General features: G+C 31.8%; 1 protein-coding gene across 2 annotated transcripts; it reads left to right on the top strand.

Moving 5' to 3' along the window:
- Nucleotides 1–5,487: 5,487 nt before the first annotated feature.
- On the top strand, nucleotides 5,488–8,634 carry LOC11437634 (ubiquitin-conjugating enzyme E2-17 kDa). Of its 2 annotated transcripts, none has more exons than XM_003600493.3 (4): nucleotides 5,488–5,775; nucleotides 6,129–6,256; nucleotides 7,482–7,586; nucleotides 8,201–8,634. In XM_003600493.3, exons 1-4 carry the CDS (start codon nucleotides 5,706–5,708, stop codon nucleotides 8,342–8,344), a joined length of 447 nt encoding a protein of 148 aa, XP_003600541.1. In that variant the 5' UTR covers nucleotides 5,488–5,705; the 3' UTR covers nucleotides 8,345–8,634. The 2 variants fall into 2 exon arrangements, with proteins under 2 accessions (XP_003600541.1, XP_039687283.1); XM_039831349.1 differs by lacking the exon at nucleotides 8,201–8,634 and adding an exon at nucleotides 7,662–8,074 and having other exon boundaries at nucleotides 7,482–7,622.
- The last annotated feature ends 5,850 nt before the right edge of the window (nucleotides 8,635–14,484 follow it).

Below are 14,484 nucleotides of genomic sequence, written 5' to 3'. Positions count from 1 at the left end.
ATTTTAATCTCTCTCTATCTTTCTTTGTCTCCCTAGAAATTTATTTCAAACTCAGATTTTAAACAAGGATTATTAATTAAATAAATGACCCCTATAAATATTTAGAAATTCTCTTTTAGTCCCTCTTAAATAAAATCACATTCTTTAATCTCTGTAAGATTTTCCTCGACATTTTTGGTCCCTGTAGAATTTTCCATCATCATTTTAAGTTCATATAAAAAAATTGTAAGCGTCCCGCGAGTATAGCTCAGTTGGTAGGACAAGACATTATTATATGCACGGGTCGAGGTTTGAACCCTGGACATCCCACTTATTCACCTTATAAGGTGAATTCTAACCACTAGGCTACCTGATCAATAAATAAATAAATTTGTAAGCATTTTTGGTCCGTAAAAAGTTAAAGAAAAATGTTATAGGGGCTAAAAAGAGTGGTTTATTTTGTATAGACTAAATAAAATTATGAATATTTGTAGCAATCATTTACATAATTAACCCTTTTAATAACCATTATATTTAACATCACAAAATGGATCAAAAGTCTAGAGGTAATTGAAGGTGGAGCATCATATGATGTTAAAGATTACATTTTTAGTTATTTTCTTTGCATTGTTGACAAATAAGAGGTCCTTGAGAGGAGTTGTCCATGGTTCGAGGAATATTTTTTATTTTTTTTCATTCGAGTCGCTGTAATTCAAATTTTTTCTGAATCATGCAACTTCATAAGTGTTTTGAACTTTTTCTTTATAAATCGTGTAATTCGGCAAAACAAGACACCACATGAAGGATCAAGGGAGATGAAGAATAAAGATCAATAGTTCCAAGATTTTTTTTTTTTAAGACATAACAAGTTGGGGAAAATTCATCAAAAGTTCCAAGACACATCAAGAATGAAAAATGACGAAAAACTGCAAAATTCGCCCCCCTGGAGGTTGTGCCATGCGCCCCTACGCTTTTCATAGCCCCAAGGGATGTTCCATGCGCTGGACGAATGCTCCCATGCTCTTTTCTATTGGCAAATTGCACTTTCAGTTTGTTTCCCAAGCTAGATCAGAGGAAAAAGCAAGGTTTTCATCTCTTGACCTATAAGTAATGATGCCTATAAATAGAGACTTTTGCACACACCTGTTTTCGTACAAAAAGTTGGCGGTATAAGGCAAGGGTCAAGAATCTAGAGCTTCAAGGCATGGTATCTCCCTCTTCTTGTTTTCCATGGCATGCTTTTCTTTTTCTTCCGTAATGAATTTTGTTACAATGTATAACTAAGCCTTTATTGACTAGGGTTCCAAGACAAACCTTTGTTTATTTATTGGATTAAAGTAATGAATTTTTTTATTCATTCATGATTTACGTTTTCTATGTTTCGTGGTTTATAATGCTTTTCAAGCCCAGGTCAGACAAACCTCGACTATTGAATTGATCCCAGGTTAAGAGATTGGCCACCTATAATATACAGGAGTAATTACATATGAATAGGAGCCTTTAATTTATTATGGTTTCTTAGGTCTAAATCCAACAAAAAAGATAGAAGGAATTCAAAGAATCATAATCATTGTTAAACATCAAAATTAACTTCTTTTAATTTCATGCAATCAAACACCTATTCTTATTACGAAAACAATTAAAACATGTGAAACCCATAATCTCTTTACTGCTTTCAATCTAATAAATTTCATTAATTGCTTAGTTGAACGAAAATCTTTGTAGAGACGATAACTTAACCCTTATTGCTTGTTACAATTTGGTGCCTTGACAATTCATCCATTAATAATTCACCCTCTAACTCTAAAAGTGTTACTACATGGAAGCATTTTTCCCTATTTATCTAATTCTATAGATCAATTTTTCCTTAAAATACTAGTTGTAATTAACTGAATGAATAAAAACACAATATACTAAAAATGGAGTTTGTCAAACATATGGTAAGACTGAACAAATTTTTTATACCATATTTGATTTAGAAATTGAATACGGGACTAGATAACACATGTAGCAAGGTACCGTACAAAAACATAAATTTTTGCATCATCAAACCACGCGACAACTTTTTTTCTTTTTATGAAGTATAAATCAGGTTTAATAGCAGTTTTAGCCTTCTAACTTTTACAAAGTTGTAACTTTGATCTCTTAAAAAAAAACTACAAAATTGCCCCTTAAGTTTTGTATTTGTGGTAGTTTTGGCCTCCAATGCCAATTTTGACTCGGTCTACACTGACGTGGCATCCTAATTGAGGTGTCACGTGTTATTTTTAATTTTTTTTTTACCAAAAATTGGCCTTGGGGGACCAAAACTGCTACAGTTGTAAAATTTAGGGGGCGATTTTGTAGTTTTTTTTAGGGGGTCAAAATCGCAACTTCGTGAAAGTTAAGGGGCGAAAACTGCTATTAAGCCTATAAACTATAAAAAAAATAAAATAATAAATAAACATAATTTTCAACATAAAAAATATCATTTCTCTCAAATATAGTTTAAGCTTGTCATATGCTGTTATGTTTTTTATGCACTATTATGCTAAGTACTTTTTTTTTTGAAGGAATTATGTTAAGTACTTGTTTTTTTAATCATACACACCCATGATGATTTGACTGGATTAAAGTTAATAATATGGTGGTGCAAGGGAGTAACTAGCATACTAGGATGACGACAATGGCCGATGATTGAGCTTGATCTATGTCACAGACTTATCAAATATAACATCATGTGATGAACCAAAACAACATGCATTTTCTAATATTTAATTTATAATTTAAATTTTCAATTTGATCTCTTAAAATTTAAAAATTATGAGAAAATTATTCCTAATGCTTTGTTACACAGAAAAAACAACAACCAAGGACCTACATTTATTCCGCTTGTGTGAAAAATACAGAATTATAAAATTGGATTTGCTGCCGTTGTAGAAATCACACACTCACACATTTAGTTCATCGATAGACGTCTGATCAAGATCAAATAATCTAAAAAATACGAATTTTGAGGTGGTTAGAGTGGAAGTAGGTCTTTGTAAGGGAGTTAGGGAGCATATTTAAGTGTTATTTTTGTAGTCCCTGGGAGAGCTAAGTTTAGGCATGAGTTCTTGTTGATCTGATATGCAGTTGTGTGGTCCATATGGTTTGCTTGCAATGATCTGATGTTCTATAACATTATATTGGATGATAGAATCTTGTTTTTTTTTTTGCATTGATTTTTCAGAAGTCATCCCTTTTCCCCATTATGGGTGGGTGGCGGAATCAACTTTTTGTTGTGACCGATAAGGCATGTCTGGGTGTGGTTGGGTGCCTTTGAGTGGGGGTTTGGCGCTTGTTTTCTTGGTTTTTATGTATCTCCGCTCTTGGGGCAGTATGCTCGACCCTTCTCCTCCGTGGGTTGGGTCCGGTTGTGGGATATATATATTTTTTTTGGCTTTATGTTATGGATGTCTCCTATCTGTTTTTAGTTGTAGTGCATATTTAGTTGATGGTGTTTCAGCTTGCAGGTGTTTGTTGGGGTGTGGTTTTGTTTGTGTGTTTTTCGGTTGCTGGGGTGTTTTCCTTGTAGTGTGTAGGTGGATTCCTAGGGCGCCTCTGGTTTGTTAGAATTTTTTTATCATCTTGATTTTCTTTCTATCTTTATATATATTTATTTTGCCATTAAAAAAATATAGATTTTTATTTTTATTTTATAATTTAAAATGTCAATCTTTAATCTGGACCGTCTCATCTTGATCGAACGACTATCAATGTCTAAATGCATGAATGAATGCTTCCTCTAACTGCTGGGAAGCGTATGTCTTGAATGACGTTGCAATTATTGAAATCGTGGCGAGCCATCAAAATACAAAACATGAACTAAATAATTTTAAAGTAATAAATTTGCTCTTTATATTTTTAAAGATATTTTAATTGAATTGTTCTTGTGACATATAAATATTTTTAACATGAATGATCTATACGAAAAAATATAGCATCTCAATTATTTTTCTCTTGTGTCTCGCAGTTGTTATCAATCTCATTGTTAATTTTTTTTTTACTCTTATTTTTTATGTTAAAAAGCCAATCTCACATTTTTTTCATTTAATGGTGAGATTGATAACAATGGTGAAATTGATAACAATTGAGAGTCTGAGAGACATAAAAAATAACTGAGGGCATCCATTCTCAATTTACTATACTTACAATATTTGAAAAATTTACTATACTTTCCTGTAGGAGTATCAAACAACAAAATTTGGAAAATATGCATATGGTAAAACAATATTAACGATGTAGCATTAATGCAATTCTATACTTACAATATTTTTAACATTAAGGTTTAAATACAATTTTGATTCTCCCTATTTTTAAAATTGTTAACTTTTGATATCTGTTTTTTCAAAACCAACTTTCTCATTCCCTAATTAGAAAGTCAACAAAAAAATTTGGTCCCCCTCTTCTTTCGATGATGTGACAAGCTCATTAATGACGTGAATCCTATGTGACATTGTGTATGTGACACATCTTTTAACACGTCATATCCACTTCATTAAAATTTAAATATAATCATCAAATTAAATAACAAATTAATACTAAAATTAAAAAAAAGAATTGAAGAATAAAATTATAAACCCTAAACTAATCTTTTATTCCCAAATTGATCAGTGACTTGAATGGATATATGTTGTTTTCCATTAAGGTCGGATTAGGGACTTGAATAAAATTAGAAGCCCTCTCTAGCTTTTGGCTAATAGCTATATGTTGTTTTTCTAGTTAGGCCGTGGTGCTTGATCGGAAACTTGAAGATGATATATTGGTTGACATACAAAAATATCTAGAAGATGTTAATTATGGACTTCCACATCGGGTGATTTCTCAAATTGAAGAACACAAGAACATATCCTTCAATTTCCTTTCAATTCATCATCCATATGGTAAGCAAGCAATCAACTTTGGGCAAATTTAGCACTTAACCATATGATTCGGCTCGATTCACGGATTTTATTTTGGCAATCAAACAAAATCAAACCACAAACTCACTTAATCAAGATTATTAAATCAGTAACTCAACCCTATAAACCAAATCCTTTTTTCTCTTTCAAATTAACTTTATAAGTACAATGTAATTATTTTCAATTCATTAAAAAAAATCCAAATAGATTCTCGAGCGTCTTCCAACTCGACCATATATTTTCCATGGTCTCTCTCTCAAAGGGTAATATAATCAATATTGTTGACATATTTTTTTAAGTTATATGTTGCCTCGCAGAAAAACAAATCCACCTAACAGACGAAAACCATATTTGTTTGATTTGATTCGATTTATTTTCTAAAATATCAACCAAATTTTTGATCTCAAAACCGAACCCAAAAAACCTTAGATTAAACGGTCAAGATATAATAGAGCGTTATGTTGTCCAAATTCGGTGTATTTTCCACCTTTGCTTAACATAAGACGGTGACCTTACCTTACGCAAAAGTATTTTAAATCGTGTTTGGCAATGCAAGAACAAATTCGCTTTTAAGCCATTCAAAAACGCGTAATTTAGAGTCAAAAAACGCGTTCCCAAACACATTCCATTACGACAAACAGAGAAGATTCTAGAACTACAAAACAACGCAACCTTGCCTTTCCCTTTTTCTCTCATTCTCTCTCCTTATTATCCCTACTTTCGTTTTTCTTCTTCTTCAATTTCAATCAAACCCTTTTCAATTTCAACCCTAATCTCTCTCTCTCTCTCTCCTTTGATTTGAGCATGGCATCGAAACGGATCCTCAAGGAGCTCAAGGATTTGCAGAAGGATCCACCAACATCATGCAGCGCAGGTGAAAAAAACAAACAAACCCTTTTTTTCTTTTATCATATAGAATATATTTAACACATAAAGTTTTGATTTTTAGCTTTTATAGTTTGATGCATAATAATAAGATTTTAATGATTTATTTTTGAAAATTTGGATACCCTTTTGTTGTTTTATTGTTTTTATCAATGATTTGTTATGGATCTGTTATTTGAAGGGTTTTTGAGGTGATTTGGATTTAGGATTATATACATGAAATTTTAGGATTCCAAATTATTTGTTAGATATGTTATGGTTTATGAAGCTAGTTGTTTTGATGTTTTTATTTTAATAATAATATTTTGTTGTTGTTGTTGATGATGATGTTTTGTGTTTTAGGTCCTGTGGCTGAGGACATGTTTCATTGGCAAGCAACAATCATGGGACCTGCTGATAGCCCCTATGCTGGTGGTGTGTTTTTGGTTTCAATTCATTTTCCTCCGGATTATCCATTCAAGCCACCAAAGGTATTGAAACCCTAGCTTTTTATTTACATTAGTTGCTTTTATGTATGATGATCTGTGCTTTTATGTTTAAAATTTATTGAGATTTGTTTGGTTTTTGTTCAAATTGCTTCTAAACAGAAGCAGATCTTTTAAAAGTTTTATTCTTTTTGGCGCGTGTTTGTGCGTGCATATAATATTGCAAGTCTTCCCGCGAACATCAAATCTATCTAGCCGCGTGGTGGCGGGTCTGTTTTGAGGGGTGAATGTTTTGCAGGCAATCGATCCCAACAGTGACCATTTTGTTTTTCGTTTTTTTGAAAAAAAAAACTGTTACGAGGAGGTCAAGAACCGCAGACGTTAGGTAAACGGAAGCTCGTTCATACCACTACGCCAAGATGCAAATCTTTTATTGAACATTAAATGAATATTATATTTGCTCCCCTCAAAATTATTGATCAAGCTCCGCCTTCATAACAAGTTTGCTTCTCCCATTTTGGGCTTGTACTGTTTGTGCTTGAAACTGCTTTTATATTGATCATTTTCCATAAAATCGATCCTGTGTGTTCTCCAAGGTCGTACCAAGTAAGGACTTAATAATAGTTTTGCACTTGTCTCCTACAATCTCTTATTTATACTATCCCCTCGCTCTTTAATTATCTCAAGCAAATAAGCTAGTGGGGTTACCCAACATAAACCTGCCTCAAGAAACCTCAGGCTATTTGTGTTGCAACTTGCAAGGTCTACCTTACCTCAATGCTGAAGTGGCTGAGAGCCTGAGTGTATTGCAAACTGTTGCTTACTAGCCATTTGTTAATTGAAAAAAATAATGATTATTGGTTGGCTGTTTTGTTCTGTGTACGTCTTCCTTTTTTGTTTTCCACCGATCTTTTGGTCCCAGTTTCGATTGCCTGCGTGTGTTCATCCACACGCTCACAATTGTCTCTTGAGACAACTTTTTTTTTAATAATTTAAAAAAAATACCATCTTGATTACATTTTGTTTCTTGATTTCAAAGACATGTATAAAACATTCTCAAACCAATGAAATTCGGGGATGTTGTTAGTATTGACATCAACCCATCTGAACATTGTTTTATGTTAGGAAGATTTTCCTTTTCTTGCTGATGAGGTGATTTATTAAATTTATGCAGCCAAGTACAGTATAGTTATCAAGTTTAAACATCTTCTACTTTGTATCTTGTTTAATATTTGAGAAATGACCGAGTTATTGTCTTGCAATGCTGCAGGTTGCATTTAGGACTAAGGTATTCCACCCAAACATCAACAGCAATGGAAGTATTTGTCTCGACATTCTTAAGGAACAATGGAGCCCCGCACTGACCATTTCCAAGGTTTGATTTTACTTGTTGTTCTTGATAATTAATGATTTGTTTTGTATAAGGATTTAGAGTGACAAGCTTTGTTAATTGTTTGGAAAATGGAGCATGTTGAATTTATTTTCACATGTCAAATTTGTCTATGCATGTATTTTGCACTCTTAGTAGTTCTATTGATACAGATTACACTTGTCTCTTGGCGTGTTTAACATGTTTGATGTGTTACTTGTGTTGGTGTCATTTTTTTGGGAAAGCTCAGTACTCTCAGTAGCATTCATAGATTTGAAAATCTAGCACAAGAAAATAATTCATGATTTGTTTACACTCCAGCTTTTAAAAGCACCGAAGAACTGTATCTTTTTGGAATATTAGTTCACAAGAGTAAAATTCAGATTAGTTAATATTTTGAATCTAAAAGTAGCTGAATATAGATATCTATTCTCCGTTGACTTGAGATATAGTTTGTGTCACTTTGATAAGTTGATCATATGATTGATAGGAATTTAATTTAAGAACTGTATGTATTGTCTTTTTCCGTGTTTAGTGACCTGTATTTGTAATGTTGTTGTTCTTATGTGTCATGTTGTTCTAAATCTTGCAAAAAATAAACCTAACATTCACTATTTTAGGTGCTTTTGTCAATCTGCTCATTGTTGACGGATCCAAATCCCGATGACCCTCTTGTGCCTGAAATTGCACATATGTACAAGACTGACAGGACCAAGTATGAAGCCACCGCACGCAGCTGGACACAGAAGTATGCCATGGGTTGACCAATTCCTCCTCAGCTGTTAAATGCAACCGTGCATTTATGTTTTATGTAAAACAAAAGATATTTTGAATGATTGCTTTGTTATTTATTGTCTACATGGAACTCAACCATGGCAATGGGAATTGATTATCATTTTGTGAAAATTCTTAAGACATCTGGTGCAAATTTTCTGCTTGTTGACATTCTATTCCCAAGCAGCGATGATAAATGAAAATTGTAGTTACGAACATGGTGATTATTGCCTGTGGATGTTTCGTCGTTCCTGAGATTGAATTGTTTATTTATATGTTATCTACTGGTTGACATGCACAACACCATTTTTGCTGCTTACCAACCTAAAAATCTACCTCAAACCACTTTTCTCTAGTTGCTCCACGCGATGACTGGTACCGGCTTCAACTGGTACAATCATCAGTTCTCCCCACTCTGTTGTCTATAACTTAAGCTTCTATGTCCTAGTCTTGTTTTTGGTTGATTTGTATACCAGTATACAAATTTATAAGGAGCCATTTTATTGCATGGACCGTGCTTCGGATAACAATGAAAGAATTAAAAGTTTTGGATAATGTTGTGTTGTGGACCACAAAGACTGTGTAGCCACTGGTTTAATGATGATATTTGTGGACCAATTATGGTCCTTTCACGAAAGTGAAAACTCACTCTTTTGAGTCACATTGGGCGTTTCTTGTGCGTGCTTCACAAAATACAAAACAATGAAAGGGTAATGGATGTGGAGGAAGAGTGTAGGATCACTCTCTTACTAACACTATTTATTACTTTAATTGGTTGAAACTTGAAACCCAAGAGATAAACAATATACGAGTCTTACCATTGTATATAGAAGCTATTTTCGAAGTGAGTTAAACAATAGAGCATCCACGATGAAGAATTTTTTAATAGTACTTTAATTACTTTAATTTTTTGGAATTTGGTTTCACGTGTACACATCACTCATTCATAATTTTTTAATAGTAACATCTAATAAACAATAAGTTTCTCCAACCCAGCATCTCACACAAATTTCTTAAAAAAATATATAAAAATTTCTTTTTAATGAAAGTATCTATTAAATACCAAATCTTAAATGATTAAGACTTTATTATTGAGGATGGAGTTGAGTGTTGGGAATGTGCTTAACATTTCTTACGTGCCATTGTGATTTTCTGTCCTTAGGGGAGAAGGCGTGAAAAAAAATCTAGTGTTTTTTATTCCAAAAAATCATTTAGTGCAGAGAAAGGAAACATCGTTTTGACACCGTTCAAGAATTGAGTTGACTGACTATGTTGCAACTTGCAACCGAACATGGCAGCCTGCTGGAAAGCACCGGCTAACAGTTGCTACTTTTAATTGGAATACAAACAAACAAAAAATCACAATGCACAAAAGATGTCCTCTTTATCATAGAAATAAAAAAATATATTTCGTCTATTAACTGGCAAAATGCCGAAATTGTTAGGCCGGATGTCATGACCGGGGTTCGAACCCCGGTACCTCCACTTGTGTGTGTGAGTTTATAATGGCTTTGCAATTTCGTCTATCTACCAAAAAAAAAAAAATATTTAAAAATCAATAATGAATTGGCTGACGTGGTAAATAATTTGCGTATCTTTTTTTTTGAAGAATAATAATTTGCGTATCAAGTGATAAGGGGTTATGACTCTCTTTAAAAAAAAGAAATATCAAAGGTTATGACTCTGCAAATGAAAAAAAACTGGTTACAAATAGGTGTTGGTGTTCAATACGCGTTGGTGTTGGAAACCAACACACCATAGATAAATATATTAAAAAAAAACTGGTTACAAATAAAACGAATAAAAAATATTCAAAATAAAACATGTTACTATGTTACTTTAGTCTTGAATTTAAGCCACACAACAACCATGTTTGACGGTTTTTAATATAAAGGTCGTTTTTATTTTAAACCATTCAAATTGAAGTTTTTGTGCTTCTATTCAAATTTGGACGGTCTATGTAGCATAACATTGACATTTTGAATGGTGGAGGTTGGTCAAAACAAAGGATTTGTTGTTAAATTTCGGTGAAAATGTATTTTTGGTTGAAAAGTTTCGTTGTTCTTGCATATAAGACTGGGATAGGTACATGCTAGGTCATAAGAGGAACTTGAAAGATCATTGTATCGTCATTTGAACAACTTTATAAGTGAGTTGAACATTATATATTTATATCTCAACTAAAATTTATATAGGGTACATGATTTTTTCCAACTTATATATTTTTCAATATCTAATTTTTTATTTGATGTGTGCCTTTTAACTCAGACTTGATACATTAACAATTAGATTTTTGTGTGAGCCTATTGTAATCTCTTCTCTTTGCCGTTATGCCGCTAGAGTTTTTAAAATCAAACAGAAAAATCAGTATTATGTTGAAAAATACATGCTTTAAAATATTTTACTATGTTAAAACAATACTCCATATTTTCAAACAAATTAAAAAGAAATTATTATAAATGAAAAAAAGAATTAACAACAATACCAAATTAACCATTGATTAACTATCTGTATCATAAAAGTAATTTGAAAAATAACAACTTACGAATGATGCACATATTATTAATTAGATAAATACAATTAGTAAAAATTTCAGTTTATACACCGCCTGTTTAAGTGTGTGACCACTAAATCATTAAGAAGTTTTAATTTTTTTTTTTTTACAAGTAGTTTAGTGGTTAGAACTCACACAATTTAATTGTGAGGAAGTGGTGTAACGCCCTCTTTAATTATTTGATTATTTTAATGAGTTTAGAATATATTTATATGATTTGTGTGATTTATATTATTTATTTGATTATGTGGTATTTTGATATTTTATTAAGTGGTTTTATTTTATTATTTATTAAAATATGATTAAATAATTGAATAAGTAGATTTGGGGGGCTGAATTAGAAATTAAAGAAGTTTAGTGGGCTTAAGTAGAATTAAGAAAAGTAAGGGTGAGACTAGCATTCAATTCTATTAAGTCTGTAATTCTGATGATTAAATTTAACAAGTGTAGGATTGGTTTTAGAGAATTTGAGAATTAGGGTTAAGGTGAGAAATTTGAGATTAATTGATGAAAAATGGTTTAACCTTGTAGTTGTGTTAGATTTGAGGATTTGAGAAATTATATTTGAAATTCGGGAGAGATGCTGCATAGGAATATTATTGAATCCTAGTTTTGATAAATTAATTTCGGCTATCTAATAATTTTGAATACGATTCAAAAGTTCACCGAAAGCGGTGCTTTTCTGATCTCTAATTGGTTATTTGTGTTGTGATTTCTAGTTTCACAAAACATTAATTTTAACTAACGTAGTCTGATGCTAATACCTGTAGAAAGAAATATATTGCTTAACAGGCTAATGATGCTAATACATTAATCATGCATTTATTTATTTAGTGTTTTATTTATGAATTGTTGCTACACTAGTATTTGTTTTGGATAGAGTTGCTACACTAGTAATTATTTACGTGTCGTGGCTAATTTCAAATAGGTTATAAACTGAGTATACTTCTAAAGGATTATATGCATATGTATGAGCACCGAATATTTGCTGCTATTTTGGCCGAAAGAATATATTAAAATTAATGTTTACAGGCATGATAGTTATATTGAAAATTATTTTATGATGTTACGTGTTTTTGTTCATGATTTGATGTTGTTAGTAATGTGATATATTTGTATATGCATTATGTGAATTATATAAAATGTTTAAGTTGATGATTGATTATTATTTGACATTGTTATATCTTGAGATGTTTATGTGCTGTCTATGTTGCTGTTTGTTATTTAACTAAGCTGCATGAGTCGGTCTAAGTTGATTAAGATGATGAGGTTCCAAATTATTGGATTATACAAGAGTTGTCGATTTAAGATGTTTAAGAAGTCGAGTCCATGCATTAGCATTCTTTGTTGGGGGTTTGATGCTCTGGAGTATATTAATACTCAAATAGCGATAGGGGCTTGATGCTCTGGAGTATATTAATACTCAAATAGCGATTGAGGCTTGATGCTCCGTATTGGTACCACATGCATATAAGAGGTCTAAGTTGCATAGTTGAGTTAGAGTCGCATTTGTCGAGTCAAGGACGTTTATGTTGATAATTTGTGAAGTTGTAATTGTTTATACAAACCATGATTGAAGTGTTAAATGATATATTATTATCTATAATGAATGTTAAGATGATTTTATGTTGATTAAATATAATTGTTGAATTATATGTTTAATATTATTGTTTTGTGAAATCTCACCCCTTCTGCTTGAAAATGTTGCTCTTCGTATGAGTAACTTGCAGGTATTAAAGATTAGTAGGAGTGGTGGCTCGTGTGTCTTAGGTGCTCTGATACGTAACGGGATGGAAACTTTGTTATTGCTTTTCTATTCCTTACGTATTGTTTTTGAAGATTTATGACTATGTTTTAGAATGGATTTTTATGAGACATTTATGAAGAGGCCTTCGTGCCAAATACTTATCTATGTTAATGAATTTAATCCGCTGCAAAGTTTGAAATATTATGTTGATGATTTTTAGAAGGATGATTAGTTAATTATCCCATTTATTATATTTTAGAAGTGTAGCATTCCGTTAAATGTTGTTTACTCTGATAAATATTTATGAAATTTTTAAGTTGGAAAAACGGGGTGTTACAAGTGGAGTGTCCGGGGTTCGTACCCCGACCCCTGCATATAAAATGCAATATCCCTACCAACTGAGTTAAGCTCAAGGGGATAAAGTTTTAACTTTTATACTAACCACTTTTAACTGACACACATGTTTTTTTGGCAAATGCTAACTTATGCTCTCAAGGGCATTAGACAACTAATTATATTTTTTTGACAAAATTAAGCAACTAATTATGGAAATGTATGTATCAAAAGTCGTGCATTCAACTTCTTCAAAATTAAAATAGGTCAAATGCATCTAAAGGTCTTTAAGTTTTTTGTTTTTGCCAAAGTGGTTCTTTTAGTTTTTGAATCGTTTCAGAATCATTCCTTCCCTCTGAAAGCTAGGCAACAATGGTCTATGAATGAACTCTTCTCCATTACCTTCTTCACTTTGTTCAGATGGTTGAACTTTGATCTGCACTCTGCTATGAGGATTTGATCTAACCAACTCATGACCATAATTATAAAGCCTTCTAAATTGCTCCTTAAATGACGGAAAGTATGATTCTGAAACGATTCAAAAATTAAAAGGATCACTTTGAGACTTTTAAAACTTAAAGGACTATTTTGAGAAAAATGAAAAACTTAAAGGACCTTTAGATACATTTGACCATTAAAATATTATATTTTTTAATACAAAGTTGCTATTTTTAGATTTCTTAACGCATAAGTTAACATAACCCTGCTGAAAAATTTCTCAACAAACATGATAATTATCACGAGACAGATGAAGTGTTTTATTTCGAACGAGAAATTGCTGTACATTTTAATTGAAGTCCTATAATTAATTGAAAAAATCTTAGGGAACAAGAAAAAGATAAAGTAAATTTAAGTCCCGTAACAACTAATAAGTACTACTAGGAGTAGTAGATAGAATTGAAGTCAATAATTAATATCCTCATGAGAATAGACCAGCCCCTATGACAAATTTACCAAAAATGTGTCCCTTGGTTACCAAGCAAGGAAGGAGAGTCACTCATTTTCAAATTCTTTTGTTTGTTTTTTTACAACAATTATTATTTGCAACTTCTTTTCTCTCCCAATGTAGCTATATCATAACACGTGTTTGACTTGCCAGCATCTTTATTTGCCTTTGCTTCATTCTCAAGCCATAACCTAACCCAACTACAACTTTTTAAGCAATTTCCCCTTCAAGAGGGTGTTATTTAACATATAATTTCCTTTGTTCAATTCATCCTTAGCCATATTGCTTTTTGCCTCGTTCTAATACAAGGCCTAGAGGTCTTTAAAAATAAAAACTATAGAAAAAAATTAAGTTCACGGAGCAAAAAGGTTTCAACTTGATCATATCAAATACGAGATAATTGTCTTGACCAACTGAACAAAATATTTATAATTTGTCATATAGAATATTAAGTTCTATCGAGTATAATGAGGTTCGAACCTTGATCATGATAAATATTAAATCATCATCTCGATCAAATGAATAAAATATTTATAACTTATTTATCAGA

The sequence above is a fragment of the Medicago truncatula genome, chromosome 3, assembly GCF_003473485.1.
Source record: "Medicago truncatula cultivar Jemalong A17 chromosome 3, MtrunA17r5.0-ANR, whole genome shotgun sequence".
In the NCBI taxonomy this organism is placed as follows: Eukaryota; Viridiplantae; Streptophyta; class Magnoliopsida; order Fabales; family Fabaceae; genus Medicago; species Medicago truncatula.
This window is presented reverse-complemented; position numbering and strand designations above follow the sequence as displayed.

Bases quoted from the DNA above. Each gene is read 5' to 3' on its own strand.
- LOC11437634 (XM_003600493.3), top strand. From the start codon at position 5,706: ATGGCATCGAAACGGATCCTCAAGGAGCTCAAGGATTTGCAGAAGGAT. The intron at 6,257-7,481 runs GTATTGAAACCC...GCAATGCTGCAG, and splicing joins ATCCATTCAAGCCACCAAAG to GTTGCATTTAGGACTAAGGT. The intron at 7,587-8,200 runs GTTTGATTTTAC...TCACTATTTTAG, and splicing joins CCGCACTGACCATTTCCAAG to GTGCTTTTGTCAATCTGCTC.